General features: G+C 42.7%; 1 protein-coding gene across 2 annotated transcripts in view; it reads right to left on the minus strand.

The window, feature by feature from the left end:
* RAPGEF5 (Rap guanine nucleotide exchange factor 5) overlaps positions 1–1,721 on the minus strand; it is a 154,288-nt gene extending 152,567 nt beyond the window's left edge. For both annotated transcript variants that reach the window (XM_062495582.1, XM_062495573.1), the window contains exon 1: positions 1,533–1,721. In XM_062495582.1, coding sequence (XP_062351566.1) covers positions 1,533–1,721 — 189 coding nt within the window. The remainder of the gene's footprint in view (positions 1–1,532) is intronic.
* Between the last annotated feature and the right edge of the window lie 20,149 nt (positions 1,722–21,870).

The raw sequence follows: 21,870 nt of genomic DNA on the forward strand, positions 1-21,870 counted from the left end.
TCTCTTCTCCTTGCTGCGCACTTACTCCATTTCTTCGGTAGTATGCTTTTAAGGAGGAACAAACTACATTCAATTCAGAAAAGCACTTTCTTCACTGGAAGAATGATATTTGTTGCAAACATCCTCCTAGGGCAAAGCAAGACTTTGCTGTTTAACTGGACCCCCTTAGCCCTGTGTTCATAAGGACAACTTGGATTGTAATCAGGTGGATTACTAATTCACCAGAACAATAAAAATAATTAGGCATCTCCATACAGGTTAGTCTTTATTTTGTGTGTTAAATGTGCTGGAGGAAAGAAATTAATGTACAACTGGAATCTGAATCCACATTACTCAGAAATAGTTGTTCTCCTGTGAATTTATATCCTACCTTAATCCTAATTATCTTCCTTGCCTATATATCCTCTTATAACAAAGCATTCACCCAGGAAGTTTGGTTTGAGATTCACACCCTAGTATATTTTACAACTTCCTCATGCAGAAAAATCATTTATTTACATGGGCAAAGTACTGCAAAGTTGATGAGGATACAAACACACACCATGCTGACTTCCCCCAACTCTCTGCCCAGCTGTTTATCAGGGCATTGAAAAAAAACAGCAGCTTGCCTGATTCCCAACACAGACAAACCCAACCCCACGTGAATTAACCCACCACGTCATTTCGACTGCTCAGGAGGTGGGTTACAATTCAGTGCTGGCCTGCAAGTAAGGTGTGATTGACTGCCATTGATCTGATGGCAATGCCACCTCCCGATATGGCTCCAGTCACGACTGGGAGAGTTCGGAGCTGTGAGAAGCAGCTCGTCACTGCAGTCCCCAGCCACGGCAGTGACGGGCTGTACTTCACCGGAGCACCGACTGCCTTCTGAAGACGCACCACCAGCCTTTTGAAAAATGGGTGAAACTGAGTGAAATTTGACTAGGGATCTCGGTGATGCCCACCTGACCCCACGGCCTCACTGTCAGGAGATACGCGAGGTTGATGGCCAGGTGTGCGCATCCCAACTTCGCTCCATCCCAGCTTCACATGCTCCAGGACACGCTGGAGTTCTCTGCTGGAACACGCGTGTGCGCCGGCGTCGGAGCACAGGCGTGCTGTACCGCGGAGAGCAGGCATCAGCCCGCCCGAGGGGACAAGGACAGCGGGGAAGAGCCACTCGAGGAGCCCGAGATGGGACAGGGACCCTTTCTCACCCTGGTATCTCATGTTATACCAGACCTGGCAGCTGCGGCAGGAGCCCGAGGCCCCCCGCGGGCACCTCTCCCGGTGGGTGCCGAGGTGCCGCCCGGGCATCCTCTCTCCCTCCCTCATTGCACCCCTACCTGTGCCCGGCCCCGTGCGGGGCCAGCGCCGAGAGCCCGCGGCCTCCCGCGCAGCGCGGCCGGGCCGGGCCGGGGGCGCTGCGGGCACCGCCCCGCCTGCCCCGGGCACCGCGGCCCGGCGGGCAGGGCAGGGCAGGGCAGGGCGGGGGCGCTGCCCCGGGCCGCCGGCGGCTCCCTCGCTCTCTCCTCACTCACTCCCTCACTTACCCGGCCGGCGGCGGCCGCGCTTTTCCTCCGCAGCGTCAGCCCGCTCCGCAGCAGCGCCGGCAGCTCCCGCAGCTTCTGCCGCAGCTGCACCGGCGGCGGCGGCTCCTGGGCTCCGCCGCCGGGGTTCCAGCTTCGGGCCAGCTCCGCGCCCTCACACGGCGACGGCATCTTCACAGAGCCCACGGCCATGCCGCATCCCTGCCGGGCTGCGGCGCGCAGACCCGCTCGCCTGCCCGCCTGCCTTCCCCTGGCCCCAGCCCCAGCCCCAGCTCCCACCCACAGGCAGGCACACGGCAGGCGGGCACACGGCAGGCGGGCAGGCGCTCCCCTGCACGCAGCACTCGCGCACCTTCCACGGGCAGGCACAGCACGGCACGGTCGCAGGAAGCCCCGCCGGCCCTGCACCGCTCCCGCGCCGCGCCGCGGCTCCGGCGGTGATAAAGTGCAGGTAATGAGGAGGGTGGAGGAGGCGCGAGCGGGAAAAGACAGAAAGTCCTGTTAACTCCTTTGCGCTCAGGAATCGCTGCCCGGGTTGTGCCCACCGGCCCTGGCGCCCCGCACAGACCCGCGCCCACGGCGAGAACGCGTGGGAGAGTGGCCAGCACGCTCAGAGACGGCTCCGAGCCCGGGCGAGAGGGGTGCGGGCTCCTCCAGGGGCTGGGTGGCCTCGGCTTCCTCCTGGGGGCTGTCAAGACCGGGCCGGAGGAAGTCCCAAGCAGCCTGGTGTGTGATCCCCAAGCACTGAGCCTGTCTGGGCTGGAGGACTCCTCGCGTTCCCACCTGCCCGAGTTACCCTCTGGTCCAATGATTATTTGTGGCTGCAAGAGGTGAAGACCTCTGTTCCCTTCCCAGTGGTTTTAAGACTCAAAGAGGTGTTTCATCCTCCAGTGGCAGCCAGCACTGGCACTAGAAAAACCAAGTAGCTCATCCCAAGAGAATGACTTGCTTCCAGTCATTCAGGTAATCCCTGCAAGAGAACTCTCAATGACAGAAACCAATTCCCTTACTATTTGTAATAGACTTGCCTAGAATTCAGTTCCATGAGTTATGGGGACTATATTTAGCTTCTTTATTTAGTGTCCCTGCCTTTTCTAACTCATGCTACAGAAATTGCTTCCTCTCTGCCAGACTCTGTTCTCTCTTATTTAGATCACAGAACTGATAGTAATGTGGATCTCCCTTACGTATATCTTCTGCCTCAAAGCTAAAAATGAGGCTGACCTGCTCATTCAGGATGAGTTTACCAGTGCCTAAATGTCTGAATAAATAACATTATAGTCAAACCAATTTCACACCCATGTTAGAGAGAGTTGTTGTCTTGTCCCAACCAAGGGGTCCCACTGGTTTCAGGACTGACCCTAGTACTCCTCCAGCCCCACAGGGAACTGGCTTAAACATGACACTAACCTTGGGGGGAAAAAAAGTAAAAAAGGAATATTATTTTTTTTTAATCATTGATGTGCTCCCTAAACCAGCTCCTCTGGGATCACAGGGTCACCCATATTAGAAAGATGGCAGATGTGCCCAACCTGTGTCAGGGTGCTGAGGCAGAGAAAAACCTCTTCCAGCATCAGTGTGATGTCTGTCACCTGAAAGCAGCAGCATCCTGGCCTTTCAGGGTCACTGGCCTGACCACAGGCTGCTGTGAAACAGTGATCCCACCATGGATGAGTCTCTCCCTTTGCCACCCTTCCCTGGGATCTGGTAACCATCAGACTCCATTCAGCTGATCGATCTGGTGGAAAAATAACACCTCAGAAAATAATGGATTTTCCATTGGGCAGACAGCGGAATTGATCCACCTTGTGACCACACAGCTGCAGGATCGAGGAAGGCAGAAACCTGGAAGTGAGGTAAAGCAGAACTGCTCCTTACAATAGCAGTTAGATCAACTTAACTGCATCCTCTGGACATGATTTGATGAGCAGTGTGAGCCAGGCCAACCAGGGTACTCTTGAAAGAGAAAGGGTTTGCTGCAGCCACATTCTGGCACCACCTCCTTTCTGCTGATGTTGCCCATTAAATTAGCCACATCTGAAAAGTCAAGTGTAAAAAAAATATTCACCTATTTTAGCAGAGTGATACAGACCATTGCATGATGCCTATTGCTGACACAAAAGACAGAAAAGAGACAGGATATTGGCAGCCTTCAGACAAAAAGTATGCTGTAGACCTCAAAATGCCAGGGTGATCTGGGAGTCTCAACTGACAATATCAGCACCAACACTTTTGCAAGGACAAAGGTGATTATGACAATCCCAGACACTGTCGTGTCCCAAACATTTCTGTTATTATACTTTTTTTGTGCTTTCCAAACTGCCCCACAACGTAGTTTTGACAGCTGTGTTGCCTGGCAGCCACTTTGTCACAGCTCAGGATGTAATTATGAAGAGAAGCGTATCTATGCCCAAAAGAATAATGGATCCTTTAGCCTATGGGATTCACAAAAGGACCATCTTTGTCTGAGTCTTTAGGCACTGATACAATACAACCCACAGTAGCACAACTCAATAAATTGGGACTTAATATGACAGACTGGAGTATAACCAGAAGTAATTTGATTATGTTAAGAAAGGGTAAAATTATGCCAGTGCTCAATTTTTTTTGGTTTTTAACTGAGCAATATAACATGTAAACAGTGTCAAAAGAGAAATAAATATGACCTACAGTGTGTTTAAAAATTATCAGCTGCCAGAGAGCATAATATGGAATATCAGTTGTCCAGAAAATTGAGTACAGAGTAGATAGGCCTCTCTAGTTCTTATTTGGATCATTCCATGTTTTGGGAAGATTGTGGTAGGAATTGTATAAAATTAAATTTTGTATTGCTTTTTTTGCTAAGTCACTGAAAGTTTAGCATAATGAATGAGTGTGGGTTTTTTTCTGCACAGGAAAGGGATGGGGATCAGTGAACAAAACAAGATCTGGTCAGGAGGTATTTGGCAAAACAGTTTCATTTTAAAAACCCAGAACAGTGTGTTGCAGCTAAAATGTTGTGTTCAGAGAAACTTGCTTTCAGTGAACTGTCACTGAAGGCACAGCAGGGCTCTAAGGGACTGTGGTTCCTGTTCTCAGCAGGTTTGGCCTCCAGATGAGTGGATTTCCTGCCCCTCGTAAACACCAGCAATAACACTAAAGGAATATCACATCCACTGACCATGAGCAGATACTGGAGATTTCCAGTTGTCCAGATTAAACACTTTTAATTTAGTCCAACATAAAGCAAAACTAAGGACACGCTCTATCTCGTGCTTTCTAGCAAAAAATCTAAGCTTGAATATCCCTTCCAGAGTGGAGTCTGGACTAGGCTTTGTTCCCTTTCTTTCAAGAGTCTTCATATAAATATAGAAACATCTATGTTTAAATAGATACAGGATGGAGTCTGGAGACCTAAACAACTCTACTGCACTTTGCAGATGTGGAGTCTGGGAGTGTCTGCTTTTTGAATGTGTTTGTTTTTCTTTCATGGTGTAGCACAATCAAAAGAAATGCAGTAAAAACAATGCAAGCTCTTTCATGCCTGTATGTATTTCACATCAGCTTCTAAGTAGTCATTGCAAAAAAAAGAAAGAATTACCTGGTATCAGACATTTCCTGACAAAGCATAATAAACTCTTCCTGTGGACTTAAAGTATTAGGAGTTCTTGACTGTTGGAATAGTTGATAGATGTCACTTTAGTTTTCCCAGCATGAAGACAGGCAGTGCAGAAATAGAATTGCAGAGTACTGGTGTGCAGGAGCCATACGTCATTGACAGGCAGCAGTCCTTTCTGAATATATGCTCTCCTTGACCTGGCAGGAGACATTTAAAAGAAAGCAAGTTTTTTCCCCACAACAACAACACCTGCTACACAACCAGCCAAACACTACTTCCCTTTCCCCAGGCAGTCCCACTGGAGTGGGGATGGGGGTGGATGCTTTCCTACCCTTTCAGAAACTGAGTTGATTTTCTTTTCTCCATCTCTTCAAAGAGCAGGCAAGCAAATTTTTCTTCATAACACCTCTTTTTCCGTTCAGGAGGAGCTGAGCTGTGTACTCCTGTACGCATCCAGATGAAAACCAAATGAGGTCCCTTTTTGTAGGATGCTCTCCTGACGGTTGTATCCTACCAATTTTAGTTTGCCAAATATTACTCCATATCCCCAATCCACATGATCTGCAGACTGCCACTGTCATGCTGCGAGGTCCTGCCAGCTCTCAGGCTCCTGACTTGGAGAAGCCTGGCCTGGGAGATTTTTGTTTCTGGCTTCAAATACAACATGTGCCATGACCCTGTAAAGGGAAGGGCTGGGGGAGGATTTGCTCCATTCTGCCACGTCAGTGCCTCACAGCAGTTTCGGGACACATTTCCCAGTCCCAGGAAGGGAGGAAGGGAAGTGTGCGTGCCCCTCATCACTTCACCCACAGCACAAGTCCAGCAGGTGTGGATTCAGCTACTCTGCTGGGAGCTGGGATAACACTGCAGAAGTCTGAGCACCTTTTTCTGCTTAGGCAATTCTTCATTGGTTCACTCAGCTTCAGAACAAAACCAACCTGTCCACACCTCAGAGATGCTAGGGTTCTGCTTTCTGGCTGAATAACTTGCTTGATACTTGTGAGTTTTTATCTCCCCTCCACCTGATCAAAGAGTAGGACCTCAGTTGCATTCTAGATGTTGAATATCACCAAATTACTATGTATATAAATATCACAAGTTCATTATCAGATTGAGAGTATGTATGTGGACAGTGAATACTTCAAAAAAATATTTAGTTTCTCAAGTAATTTTTTTTAAGAACAGTATAGTACTGTGTCATCTTAATAGACCAAATATTCAGTGACTTAAACTCAGTAGTACTGCTTGTAATATTTCCAGAATGTGAAAGAGCTGCAAAAAGTAATGAATGCTCAGCAGCAGAAAGATACCAAAATGGGAACAGGGGATGAGGAAGCAGGAAAACAGTGCAGGGTGTGACTTGAAAGAAGCAGAAGAGGAGAACAACTACAAAAAAGACTGAAGAGGTTAAAGATAAAGGAGATGTATGACTAGGTGAAATATTTCAAGTAGTTTCATTATTTGTGTGACTCATAGCTGAAAGATCTGAAGCTGCCTCTGTTAATTCAACCCTCAGTTTTCACTTGACAGCCTGTGAGCCTCTTCAAGTTCAGCATCTGACCCTTTCTCCCTGCACCTCACTAAGAGCTGCCTGCCCCTCTGCCCCCAGCACCTCTTCCAGCCTTCAAAACTCTCAGAGCATCTTCAGATGGCTGCTCACCCTATGTCCTGCCTGTTAATCATCCATGGAATTGGGACATGATCCCTGCTACTGACTCTTCAGCACTCAAAGAGAGCTCAGGAGCATCCTCAGCCACCAGGTTTGCTGCTGCTGTGGTTTGAACCCAAATTGTGAAAGGACAGGTGTACAGTAGGGTGTTTGAAATCTTAAATGGATCTCTTGGCATTTCCTTTAGCAATCTAAAGCCTTTTTAAAGAATCACTGAGCCATGATGACAAGGCCAAAACTAATGTGAATACAGCATTGTGTTTACATTGTTTGGTGCATAGCAAACTTTTGCCTTCAAACACATCCAAGGAAGAATTCATTTGCTGTGGTAACTGTGATTTGCCAGAGCTAATGAACCTGACTCAAGTCTTCAGTTTGATTTGTCTTTTTAACATACTTGGTGGCAGGAGACTTTATGACCCCTCAGGGAAATTAAAATTCTTAAAGCTCATCTATCTGGCCTTTTCTGTCAAAACTGTGTTGTCATCGAGCTATTGCTCTTTCTCTTGCAGGCCAAAATTAAACTCCAAAGCCGATAAGATCCTCAATGGAGTTTGTTCAGTTTGGTTGGTTGGTTGGTTTTTAACTAAACATAGACATCTCAAAATGACAAATCAATATCTTTTAATTAAAAATTTGAACAAAAACCACAGAAATTAACTCATGGAATTGGGGAGTTTTTCTGAAAGCTACAACTGAAATTCAAGTTCCTTTACCCCCTAAACACATAGATATATATGTGTTTTGGGTTTTGTTTTTGTTTTTTTTTTTTTTTTTTAATGTGCAATGTGATAGGCTTTGCATACATTTACAGAAGAGATTGTGTAGGAAATTTTAAAAGAGGCAAATTGCAATTAGGTACTAAATTCTCACAGGCAATGGAAGATTTCCCCTGTGTGATTAATGGTTAATCTGCAAATGTATCTCTTATTCCTTAGCTGTTAAATTCTCTGTATATGTTTAAATTCATGTTTTCTGTTTTAATTCGTATTTTATGCTTCTTCTCCATATGTGGGTGAGGATGCTTTAGCTTCATTTTGTAGAAACTGTGTTTAAGATACTGTGCTGCCTCTGAGCATCTGAGATCTGTGAGTCTTCAAATATTTAAGCTCATCAAGCACATTTGAGAGGCATTGAAATCCAAAAACCATTAAGTCCTTAAAAGTATTCTGAAACTAGGCAGCCAGTAAAGAGCTGTGGTTAATGCTTCACTGAGGTAAAAGGTGCAGCACTTCATATGAGACCTCAAAGTCCAGATAGGGTCTCAACCTCAGGACACAAATCCATACAAAATCAGGCTTCATTGATCCCCCTGCTCAGAGAGCCACTGCAAAAATGAGAGAGAGAGGTTTCTAGAGCAGATATATCCCTTGAGTGTCTACTCAGTTTTTGTATGAGGGAGCTACTGTAATGTAATGACTTTCTCATATGATTATATTATCATTTGCAAAAAGAGATATTTGCATATATGTGTACACAGATATGAAAGGTCGCCTTTTGTTTTAATTACAGTGTCAGTATCTCTGGCTGCCTCCATGTGAACAAGCCTTAGTCCCACATAATCTCTTTGATGAAGGAAAAATACAAAACTGCATGCCAAACATTTTGAGTTTGAACATAAACCTGGATCTATGTTGACAAGCTTTTCCCAGGGATAGTAACATCAATTAAATATTTTCATTCCAAGGCCCTGAGAGGTTGGAAAAAATCAACAAAAGAATAGCATGAGATAGGTTGCCAGAAATAATATTACCATTTTAGACATGAAACCATCTCACAACATCATGTGAGTATTGAAATGCTCTAAAACATTTTCTTTAATTTGATTTGTTTGTATTTGTTCTTGGGTTTGTTTTATTTTAACTACTCCTGATTTTTCCTGCTGAATAAGAGGACTGCAGCTGTTGAGCAGAAACAGGGAGACAGATTACTGGAAAAGAAAATCATGGTTTGATTGGGGGTTCAGAAGACAGGCTGCACTGTACCAGGGATGGTGTAGGTTTTTTTAGTGACCAGATAGGTTTCTCTGGTTTTGTTAAGAATAGCATTAAAGGTAGTGAAGCACAGCCATACCGGCACTAGCAGAGGTAATGAGGCTGTGGACAAATCCAGCTGGCTTTGTCCTTTCTGTTTGGATGGTGGCAAAAGAGGGAAGTCTCATTCCAGCGGGTCTGCTGGCATAAACAAAAGTCCAGGGAGAGATACTGCCCTCCACATCTGCCAGTGCAGGAAGGTCATGGGCATACAGTAAATGGATTTGAATGGATTCACACAAGGGCATTTTCAACTCTGTGTCCAGAGCTACAGCTTGCTGAGCCCTCAAATCTCACTCCAGTAGTACTCCTGGGATCCCTGACTCTTCAGTTGTCCTGTGAGACATCTGTTCAAAGGGACTGTGGGAAAACATGATGAAAGCAATCTTGTCGTTCAAGGAAGTAGCAGACAGCAAGGGCAGGGTTGGGGAAGGAGAGGTGGCTGCCCAAAACAGCTCTCATTGTGCTGAGATATCCTGCACACCTGGAAAGAAGGAGAAATTGTCTTTGTCCTGCCCATCATAATCTCCTCCCCTTTCAGTCTTCTCTAAGTGTTTACAAACACGTCTGGAGACTTCTGAAGGGCAACAGGAGTCAGGAAGTTTAGGAAATTAGGACAGCAAACCAGTTTGTCCAAAGACATCAACATATAACCAGTTGAGACGACCCATGGAAGATTATGGATGTTGACTTGTGGAGAGGCAGGTTTTACTAGAACCTCAGCTACAGAGGAGTACTTCTTCATGCAAGCAGTACTAGCTCTGGGGTCTGCATGCATGTGTCTGTCTGAAATGTGTTTAGATTACCTGGAGCAGCCGGAACTGTAAAACAAAACTCTTACAGTCCAGTCTCCCAATAAGCTGCATCAGCAGCCATGTAAAACCTGCTGAAGAGAGTCACAGTAAGCACATGGTATTGTACATGGAAAAGACATGAGATGGATCTTTTATTCCCAGAAGAAAAAGCTGTTCCCTCTCACTGAAGTCCTGGAAAAATGCCTTTTTTGTACTTGGCCTGCAAGACATTCACAGTATTTTCTGAAAATTAGATACACTACCATTAGTAAACAGTATTGTATCTGTAACTGTAATGAAATAAAGTTATACATTCATATAAAGATAAGCTATTTCTAGCAAAATGCCAAACCAAATCAATCTAATTAATAAGTTGATATTGAACATAGTGATTTACAGACAAGCAATTCATAAACTATCTAACAATGTATTAAGCAAACAACAACATTTATCAAAGGAAATTTGAGACATTTTGCCAAGTAGAGGACTTGGTTAAACGAATACATTTGTAGCTGGATCTAATTATTGAATTAGAGCTTAAAAAATGCTGTTATGGCAGCCTGCCTGGACTGTTGTGGTTAAACAATAGCAATTCTTCCCTTTTCTTCCAGTGTTTTCATTCATTTACAATACAGTTTTTGAAGAATGGAGTTTGGAAGCCAGTCCAGCATCTCACATCAAAATTAACAGTCAAACCTATAGGACAATAATTAGGACATACGTTATTGTCCCAACCTTATATATGACTGCCTCAACAGAGTCAGATGTTTACAGCTAGATACTTAATTTCTAAATATTGTCCTCAGCAACAATTCTAAAACAAAACCCTAACAGACACTACAGAAAAAAAATATGGAATTACATATTTCTCTTCCCCAATTCTTGCCAAACTGTATTTGTCTCAGGGAGACAGATCTGCAGTTTAGTTAAGATCTAGGTAGCTTTCTGGTAATAATAAACTAATGGACTGGTAAACTACTTTTATTGGTGTGTGGTAACTCAATCTCTAATTTGGTTCTTCTGACTTGTTAGAAGAGGGAAAAGTAAATACCTGTTGTGAATCTTTCAAAGGTTAAAATGTCTCACTTCCCCCAGATTTTCAGCAAGCTAATAAAAGGCACCTGGGAAAATAGGTGGCTCGAGAAAGCTGATAAAAACAGGTTGAAACTTTGTGAATAAGCTTGTATTAGGCTTGCATTACAAGCCTAGAACATCTTCCTATCTAGCTTTCACTGAAGCTGACAGTCAGTAAGAACTGATTATTAATTTAGTAATTCATGAAAAATTGTATTTTGGCAAGTGTGAATGCTGTCTGAATGACAAGTTTTTAAAACTAATTGGGTCATGTAAAACCAGACAGCTTGTCTGTGAGCCCCACTAACAAAGCTAAGCCAGCTTGGGGAATGGCTGAGAACTTAGTCTGTTTTAGAACTTTGAAGCTCATTGGATCTCATTAACAACCAAATAAATGCATTTCAAAATGGAGAGTAATGTAATGGAATTAGTTCCTCACTCTGATTCTTCACCTTTGGGTTCTAGCTATCTGTAGCCTATCTACACAAGAATCACCAAACTAGGCTCCCTTTTGTGTCAATGGAGAGAAAGAAGACTTTGTAGGTTTGAATTCAACCACTGTGTTTTGAATAAGGCAAGTCTTAAAAATGATGTTTTTAATTCCACTGAGTATAAAGTGAATTAAAGGCAAGCAGCTCAAACGTAGGCCGCTGCACTGCAGACACCTAGCACTGGGTTTCATTCACAATTCTGTAAAATGGGCAAAAAATATAACTGTCATGAGAGAACATTTACATTATCCTTCATCCAAAGGTAACAAAACTCTCAGGTAAATGTCTAACATACATGCCCTACATATTCATTGTCTTGGATATCAACTACATGCCTTAAATAAACAGGGTTTATCTTTGGTTACATCACAAGAAAACCATAAATTGATTTAAAACTTTTTGTTAGGATCTCCAAGACATATTTCACGTCTGAAATCTTTGTCCTCCCCAAGGTATAGAGAAAACTGCAAGGTAAGGCATATAAAACCAGACCATTTGTTGTTCAACCTGTTCTCTGGAGGCTGTGTTGCTACAGATGAATCCACAGCACTTAGTCTGAAGACACCACCATTCAGCCTCACTGTGTTTTCCAGTTAATAGGCATGACAGAAGAGAGGAGCAGTGAAGGAACAGGGAGTAAAACCACATGTTTGCATTCTGTCACAGACTCTAGCATTCACAGAAGAATTCACTGGTACACTGAAGGTAGTGAAATTAATCAGTGTTCACCTAGGTTCAACAACACTGTGGTGAGACTGCCAGACTAAAGCTGCCAAATTCTTCCCTTTTTCTTCTTTAGAACTGTCACAGATAATCTCTGGTCAACTAGCTAGCCAGGTGCTTCTTGCCAGCCCTGCTATCAATATTATGAACATCACAGCCATCGTTTCATTAGGATGCCAGCCATAAGTCCAGCGCTTCTGGCTTGGCCACAAAGACATCAACAGTTACCAAGGTCTGCTAAAATGCAAATGTCTTCTTCCCCAGAGGAAAATATGAGGGGCTGGTGGGGCATTAGCACTGACAGCACTGACAATCATCTCACTGACTACCATATGGCTCTGTCTTCCTACCATTTGCATATACCTCCCTTGCTTTCTACCACTGTACAAGTTCCCCTGCCAGAGGCATGAAACCAAAGTTCCAAGTGGCAGAAAATAAAAGCTGAGGTTGTCCCATATTCCCATAAAACCTTCCTGCTCACATCTCTCCACTGATACTGCCAAATCTCACCCCAAGCCTTCCTGTGATTCCTATTTAATCAATTCTGTACAGATGGATCTTGTGATCAAAAGTGTCAGAAATGCAAAGCAGTATAAAAGGGCACCACTACAGCCAGCATTCCATCAAGGCTTCCAGTGCCCATTACCTTCAACCTGCATAAAGTTTCATATACTGAGGAGAAGGCATGAACCAAGAACTTGACTACAACAGTTACTTTTCCTCCATTAGGGTAAACTGGTGACACCTGACAGAAATAGCTGACATGAAACCTACAGAAGAAGGCTCTCTTCAAAGACACTATTTGGCATGCAAAGTGCCCTGGATGCATGGGTAAGAATCTGTTATTGATTACAGCTAACTTTTCTCCATTCTTCCTAAACAATAACCCAGGATTAAGTGTAGCCTTGTATAAATGAAGCTGAATGGGTATTTTCAGATCCAGGACTTGGATGAGAAACCATTTCAGTGGAAGTAAAATCTCATCTAGTCAGTAGCTACACAGTAAACATCCTTTCTCACACTCCTGGAACTCCTAAAGCATTTGATGCTGTCTCAGAGGAACACTTCCTTTTTCTGAGATAAAAAGGCAAAAGTCCAGGTAACAATCTGAAAAGCTTTTTCTCCATCAAGGCACTCAAAAAATAATGAGAGAAAACTGCATCTTTATCAAAAACTATCATACAGCTCTTTTTCAGTGTCTACAAGCAATCATAATATACAGTAGTGGAAAACCAAGACATGTTCCAAGTTGTTACTTGGAAAGCCATTTGTATCACCTTTCCAGACACTGCATAGCATCATGTAGCAGTCATCCCTGGCTGGCTAGGAAACTTGTCTCCGGTAGATTATAATCTATTTTTAGTAAATCATGCTTTGATCATCCATCAACTGACTGTAGCATGCAGTGTATATTCACAGGAAACTGCAATTACTGTAAAACACTGCCAGGCACCTTCTTGGAAAAGGAAGCTCTCACACACATGCCATATTTTGCTACCTGAAAGAAGTCATACTGGTGTACACAGTTCTTCCCTCAGGAGGAATACACAGTGAAGCACACCATGGACCTGAGTCAATTTATGCAGCACAGTGCCAGAATGTGCCCTATAAGAATCCCACGTAAGTGGGCGAAATGTATGTTTATGAACAGTCATGCTCAGCTGAAAGACTGCAAGAGATGACAAATGGAAATTATATTTGAAATTGATTTCAACACTTAATTATGCTCACAGTTAAAACTTTGCTTTTTGAAAAGATATTTATAACAGACATTTTAATCATCTAATTAAAATGTGATTTAGAACTCACGAGTCTGAGAGCCCAACTACCCAGTACGTCCAAAGGGAAAGACATGAATACTAGCACGTGGCTCAGGGCACCTATAGACTTGTGTAGAATCAGACCGTGTAAATATCTATCTTTGCCTTCATTAGTTTAAGATAACCTAAAGCCATGCTCCAGTTCAGGTTGGTCATCTTAACATAATTACTTTTGATATAGCAAAGAAGTTGAAGCAGAGCAAAGCTGTTGTGAACATAGTGAGACTCAAACTACTGCCACATGCAATCAATAGCTCAACTGGAATTTCAGCCCACACTTCTGCTCCTTGATGGCTTGGGATAGGCTTAAGTATGTACTTATGCCCTGCTCAGTAGGGCCTGTAGAAACAAATTTCAGGTGTTATAACAATGCTTTTGTCTCTGGCACACATCCACATGAGGGACTCCAGCTCCTCCAATTTCCTGAGCATTGCTAGTTTCCTGGAAAATCTGGAAGCATCACAACATTCTTCCCCATTTCTCTGCCAACCTGTGCTGCAGGGCAAAGGGTTGAAGTGGTTTCATTCACTTTTATCAGAGTTTCTTTTTTAATTCCAAAAAAGTGTAAAGAAATATCTAGGAATTCTAGAAAGCAACATTTCGTTTCTTGTGTACTGTCCCATGGCAAAACTTAGCATTGCAAAAGATTTGCCTCACATTCACACTGACTTCAGTGGTTATTTCTTCAGTCATCAAACTCATTTTGTGTTCTTCTTCATGGCTGTTTTCCAGCATATCCAGTGGAGTATGACTTTGGGGCAACTCTAGGGGCTGCTCTTCAGAATGCAACGCTGCTGGCACAGCAGTGCAGCACTGGCTTGTGCTGGTGTGGCCAGGGAGCCCGGAGGTGTTCAAAAACCACTGAGATTTCCACACTGCTGGCAGTGGTTGTGTCCCCTTATCTCCCACCCTCATCATTCTCCTGTTTTGTCCCAGCATAAGGCTCAGGAGAAGAAACAACTGACTAAACAGAATTATCTCAGGAGAAGGGCAGCCTTCAAGGTCGGCACAGGTAGGCAACTTGCTTTTTCTCTGTATCAACAACACAACTGTTTCAGTTTCACATCTCACTGGCAAAATCAGGAGCAGAAGAATGTGAAGCTGCCTCAATTTTCTGAATGCTTGAGCATGTGTTCTCCCTCTGCTCCCAGGTGGCTGTAAAGCACAATCACTGTCTTTTGTTGATGATGTTTTGCTTTCTGAAAGATTGAGTTCTACATCCTGGCTTTCAAAAACCCCAGTTCACAGTGTTCTGTCTTTGCCTGTTCTAGTGCATATAGAGACAGTAGCAAAATGCCAGCATGGGAGTCAGTGCAGTGTGACTGCTGCAGTTTTGACACTCAGCCATGCAGAAGACTTTGGTCCATTCAGGAAACAGTTTTCTAACTCCTCCACATAACACTTTTCTGTTGGAAATTCTTTGCTGGCTTATGTTTCCCCTCACCTGAAGCTTTACAAACGAATCACCAACACGAATCATATTCTCCTTATGAATCTTTTAAACAGCCCAGCTAGAAACTGTTTCATATTCAAGAGAAGATGAGGGGAGAAGAGTTAAAATCTAAACACCCATTTACAGGCTTTTAGAAAAGCATATCATACTACAATGTCACCTTACCGTTGCTCTTGAGGCTGATGCTTCTGATAAAAATATGTAACGAGCACAATGATGATGCACAGATATAGTCACAAAATATATGCACTTGCAGGGTGGGCTAAATGTTATTTACCCTTACTTGCCTTTTTTTCTTTTTTTTTTTTTCCCCTCTAACTCCCTAGGTTTAAAATCTGCACCACATCTTAGGACAGACTTAACTGTGACCTTGGTGCAGCTTGGAAGCTCCCACCATTACCTGCCAGGCAAGAAAGAGCCAGAAGAACTATTCATTACTATCAGATTACAGTACAGAAAAAAAACAAGGATCAAGAAGTACCCACCAAATGCTGCTTTGAGCAATAAGGCATAAGGTGTTTCCACCGCCTTGGGCTGGTCAAGACAGTGAAATCTGACCACATCATGAATTGTGAATCATGGAAGTATCCACCGAAACTCTCAGAAGTTTCAGAAAATAAAAAGCTACCCAAAACACAGAACTGACATTTCAAAATATCCCATGAGACGCTGCTTTGTAAATTTGGGGTTCAGTATGAAATAATTTCATTTTGAATGCACAATCTGATTATTAAGCAGATATGTAACATAAAATGTTACGCTGCTATTGTTCCTCGTATATTTTGATAAAGGTTCCAAAACAGTAAGTGCTTACCAATTATTAATGCTTGATAATAGTGAAGCAGGTTATTTGATACTACTGAAAAAATCTGCCTAATATCAACAAACCAAGCACAGTCAGGTATTTCTTTTCAATCTGCTCAAGTTCTATCAAAATTCAAAAGCTCCTGTGAAAATTTTTATTTGAAAAAAGGATGCACTGCAGCAGGGAAAAGATCTCTTTCCCTAGTCAAACAGTGAAACTACATGGAGTAGCAGAAGTCCTTATTGTATCTGCTAGATACAAATATTTTTGTATTATGTACGAGTCTTATTCCTGTACAAATCCATACTTTGCTGGTCTTGGCTTCAGTCCCTTCACATTCAACCTTAGTCTTTCCCACACTTTCCTATCTAAAAGATTTCTGGAAACCCAAAGGCGATTTAAACAAGAAAAATAAACTCCTGTTAGTGTTTGAGAAACACAGCTACTTTCTCAAAAAATCTCAACATGGAAAGCAGTCTGAATAATCAGATTCTGATTTTATTTAGACTACTTGTTACATTCTGCAAGTCCTGAATATTCTGCTTGAAGTTACCTCCATCACAGAAGAGAGAAGCAGTACAAGAATTCAATAGTGGTTCAGGAATTACCAATACTAGATGGATGAGAAGATGGACCATTGGGTTCAAAAGACAACATAGAAGCCAGTAAAATTAGCAGGAGTTGTGAATGATAATTTACAGTGCTGACACTGTTAAACATCTTCCTCAGCCACCTGGACAGAGCGATGGAGTGCACCCACAGTAAACACCAGATCAATCCAGTAGAGTCAGCATATGAAGGCCACAGCTTTCTCCACGGTGCTAGTGAAAGCCGCTGTGTCCAGTTTTACATCTTCCAGAAGAAAAGTGAGATCCAAACAGTGGTGTGAGCTCAGCAGAAGGCTGCGAAGATGACTGGGGCTGGATGATAACTGCCAGCTAAGTGAGGCTGCGAGAGCTGAGCCTGTCCAGGAAGAGAGATGGCTTCACAGTGAACCTCCCAGCAACCTAACAGGGCCTTTGGAGCACTCCAGCTAAAATGGGTCCTTTCAGAGGTGCGCAGTAGAGGGATGAGAGGCAACAGACACAAGACTCAGCAAGAAAATTTCTGCTTGGTTGGATGGATAGAAAACAATTCGACTGTGAACACAGTTAAGCAATGAAAAAAAAAAAGAAGAAATCTAGTTTCCATAGAGATACTCAAATTTAACTAAAGGCTCTGAGCAACTTGTGACTTTGAATCTGGCCATGTTCTGAGCAGGGCCTAGGACCAGAAGTCCTTTTCAACCTAATTTGAGTTGTGATGCTGTGGCTTTCTTAGTCTGTAAAATAAAATTAATTTCTACTTTTGAATGCTCTGTATGAACTTGTAAAGAAAAGAAAGTGAATGCCTTAAAAATGTAACCTCTTAATTAATACACTCAGGTAAATTGAAATTATTTATGATTTCATGTAGAAGTACTACACAAGACTTTAATCATGCAAATGACAACTATCACTTCCCTTCTTTACATGTTCATAAGCTGCACTCATCAACATAATAGCTGATCTACTTCTCCTAGTGCTCTAAGCAACATGACTAACATCTGGCATGTAGTTTGTTTCATGGTTACTGGAATTCTCTTCTATCTGTTTAGATCTTGACTTCTTTTGTTAGGGATATTCACATAAACAGGATGTTTCTCTTTCTGCCTGTGCTGATATCATATTGATGCGAGTTCTCCTGCAATAGCCATTTTTGGCAAGGTAACATTAAAGGCTGTGATTACCAGCAAACAAAATCAAACCTGCATTCAAAATGACAAAATAAAATGGAATCTTGTCCAGATCCTGTTAGAAAAACTGCTCTCTGTCTCCACTTTATCTGATAGCAGCAAATGTAATTTGCACAGCTGTTCTTCAGGGACTTACACAAAGGCTTCAGGCTCTGGGAAGACCTAACCTTTGTTTCTTTCTGGGCTGATTCTATCTCATTTTTATAAGGTCATAAATCAAGGAAAGAGAATATATATTTGGGCTTTTGAATGCAAAATGAATAGAAAAAAAGTTGTAATTTAAAGCAAATTTCTCCCCCCTCCCCTTTTTCTTCCCAAGTGCAAGCTCCCTGCTGTACAAATCAAAAGTATACACCGAGACAGTGCCTAAATCTTTCATGAAATGGGCCCTTCACTTGCACTTCAATGGAGCTTGCTGTGCATTAAAATTTCTTTTAATGACAGAAGGAAATAATTCTGCAGCTAGGGCACAGTGCTTCCTGCTGCACCTGGTATTTGGGCTGCATATATGTTGGATGAACAATAAAAGGGAAAGAGAATTGATTTTGGTGCCTTTTTGCTGTCATGTCATGGACCACTAGACCTGAGGGTCACTACAGTCCTGTAAGAGTAGAAGACATCTTGTTTTTGAGACCCATCATGCTCCTATACATAATCCCTACATGCCCACACAGCATGTTGCCTTACCTGCAATGTCCCCCATCCTGCAGGCGTGTGGTAGCATGGGGATAGTTAAGCAATCCATTCCTCAAGCCAAGGTGGGAAGTAAGCCAGCAAGGGTGGCCAAGATCAACATTTCTGGGTTGCCCAGGGACACAGCTGCATGCCAGTATTCTCCCACAGGCAGCATATGAAATTCCCCATGGGAAGGTATGTTTTTCTCAGATGAATGCCTCCTGGTGGTCCCTTAGCTGTCTGATGTAATCATCTCATGGATTTAGGACAAACAGGGATTTTGACATGAGATGGGCATGCACCAATGTGCCCAGCAGTGGAGAATTAGATTCTCTGATGCTAGGCATATTTTTTTCTTCCTGAGCTCTCTTGCTTCTCTTTGGTCACTTCGTTGTCTGCACAAAAGATCCCCCCACTAATCACAAGGCACAGGATGTATGAATCCTACCTGGTTTTCCCCAGATTCTACCTACTGCACAATATCTCTATAACCTAGAGGGTATCTCTACAGTTCCTTCACTCTTGTGAAGGCAGCTGAGGTTTGAAAAAATTTCATCATTCTTAAGTTATTGACATTCAAAGAGCCCAGGCGAGAGTGACTCAGATCAATGCAGCCTACAAGGGTGCACGCTCACAGACATATTAGCACCAGCCTTCAAAGAAACCCCCTCGAGCCCAAAAACAACAAAAAGGGGGTCTTCAAAGCATGAATCCACCCCCTCCACAACATAAAGTCCCATGCTTTCTGCAAAAGATAGTAACAGAAAAACCTGCCCTAACAAGATTCATGAAAGACACTGAAGTAGACTCAGCTGAATTCCCTAGGAAGCATAGATTCCTCCAAAATGGAAGGGATGCTTTTTTCTTTTTCCTAAATGGTAGGTATCTTCAATAATACAAAAGCTGCACTATCATCATCCAAATACTTGTTTTTTATCTCTGCCCAGGCAAGTCTGGCTCTGTTCAGTCACATCCTGCTTCACTATACACTTCCAGTGTGGAATCCTCCCCTACATGTTTTTGAGTTACCCATGTTACCTCTAATGCACTCTTCCTTGTATTGTTTAGGCATAAACTTCATTTATAGACCGATGGGTAGAGCAGGGAAAAGCCCTCATTTCCTTATACCTTGACCAAGGAGCATGTTTTAGTGTCTGTTGTAGTTCTATTTTTACCTGGCATCAGATATGAGATATAACTTGTGCTTAGAATAATTTTTCATCATTGAAGCTGCCAGTGAGTTTATTAAAACCGAAAAAGTAGTACCCTGTATTCTTTTATGTATGCTGGTTTTGCCAGTTCCTTTTGTTTGAGCCAGAAATAATTGAATCTAAACAGCTTTTTAAAGAAAAATTTAAGAAAAATATGCATTAAAAGTTGGGGGTGTGGAGTTCTTTGTTGTTGTTCTTTTGGGATATTTTTTTGTTGAGGTGTTTTGGTGGTTTTTTTGTTGTTGTTGTTGGTTTTTTGGATTGTTTTTGGGGTTGTTTGTTTGGTTGGTTGGGCTTTTTTTGAGAACTAAATGTATAGCTATGATAAAAATATGTCCAACATAATCTTGCAGTATGCCCACATTTCCTCCTGGGCTGTTTTTCTACAATCTGCATCATGTTCTATTTCAGCTTGTTTCCCTGTGCTCAGAAGCAATTGGTAGCATGTATCCACACTGGATGTTTTTGTGAAGAGTTTTGTACTGAAGCACAGAGTTAAGATCAAAGTTCATTCACACTTTTGAGACGCCAATGATAATTTTAGAAGTCTGTAATGACAGAAAAGATGTTTTATCTCTTTTTATCAGCCCGTGTTTATTTGGAATATTAAAATAAGACATGAGAAAAGCTGTAAGAAATGGCAGTGAACATCTTGAATTGTAATTTGATCTTGTCTATATAGTTGGTGCCCAGCCACTGGATTCTCTGAGAATTAACAAAAAATAACTGCCACATAAGGCTAGGAAGTTACATGACATAGCTGCTCCCTGTAGTCATCCCTCCATTCTCAACTTCCAATGCTAATTAACCCCAAATTCTGACTGCACAGCTGGGTAATGACCACCATATAAACAGGCAGATAGATGGGTAGCCCCCCCATATGTCTTTTCATTTCCATATCTAGAGCAAGGACTCACTATCTGGAATAGCCTTTCCTATAGCCTTGTTCAAGAAAACATCTTTAATTCTGTTCCAGCTTCAAAAGAGAGCAGAAAGGTGTCTTTTCATTCAGTGACTGGCAGAAGGCCATTATCTATTATTTTGGGTTTTTTGAGAGCAATTCATTAATTCTGCACTAATATCACTGTCTCTTTGACACTAGCAATATTCAGTTTGCACAGTGGACTTTTTTTTTTTTTTAGAAATCATATTCCATTGTCTCTGCAATCATTGTCTATTCTCATTTTCACAAAATTGCTGCTTTATTGAGGAAAGCATTTAGAAAGTAGCTCCCAAAACCTTTACACTGAGTGCTTTTCAAGAATTAAATGGTAACAGAACAATTTCTCTCCCATCACTAGAATGTTAATTAGCAGGCTGTTTTTCTCCTTTTTTTTCAATCTTCTCTCCTCAAATCTATATGTGATAGTTAAGACACCATACTGATGTGGGCGGCTGAAGAACCAGAATAGAATTAAGAAATATTAAACCAGCACATTGCCTGTCCTAGTGAAGGTACACACAAGAAAATATTAAGGTGGGAAAGTCTTGTGAAAAAGGAAGCCAAGGAATGAAAGACAATTTTTATAGTTTACTTTGGACTGTTTTACAAATGTCTGCTCCTGTGTTTATACCCTGCAGACCCAACTCCGTAATTTCACATGGCACAGGGTCACATTAGAAGGCAACAACAGGAGAATGAAGCCAACACTGATGCTGTGGCAAGTCAACCATGGGACAAGGTTCACACATTCAAAATTACTGCTTCATTACACATAGGCAACGGAATACTGCAGCACTGGCATTCACAGACTTATGCTGATGCTCTAATTGGTTTCTCAGCTTTAATTATAGGCAAACATGGCAGGAACATGCATGAAAATGAAGTCTTTGTTGCAGAGGTTGTTGGAGGGCGAGTGTTCCAGCAGCAGTCACCAGCAAGTGGCAGCCACCACAAGAAAGATCCCACCTTTCCAAAGACACTGAAGCCAAGAAACCAGTAGGATATCTGGCAATGAGTAGACGGGCACAGAGAAACACAGGCTTCTCCTCCACACAAGTCATTCCTAGTAGACAGTCAAAGCATCATTCTGGGAGGAAGGTGGTGGAGAAGGAGATGACGTTGCTCCAACCTGAAGCTCCAGAGCCAAACCACTACCGTGGGGTCACCACTTGGTACAAGCTGCCTTGTACTGGCTTGCACAGCAGCCTTCTCACTTTGTATGCATGGCTTTTGCCATTTCCCTCTTCGGACTAAAGAACCACCGTGGCACTTACTGCT

This window comes from Cinclus cinclus, chromosome 1, assembly GCF_963662255.1.
Source record: "Cinclus cinclus chromosome 1, bCinCin1.1, whole genome shotgun sequence".
Classification (NCBI taxonomy): domain Eukaryota; kingdom Metazoa; phylum Chordata; class Aves; order Passeriformes; family Cinclidae; genus Cinclus; species Cinclus cinclus.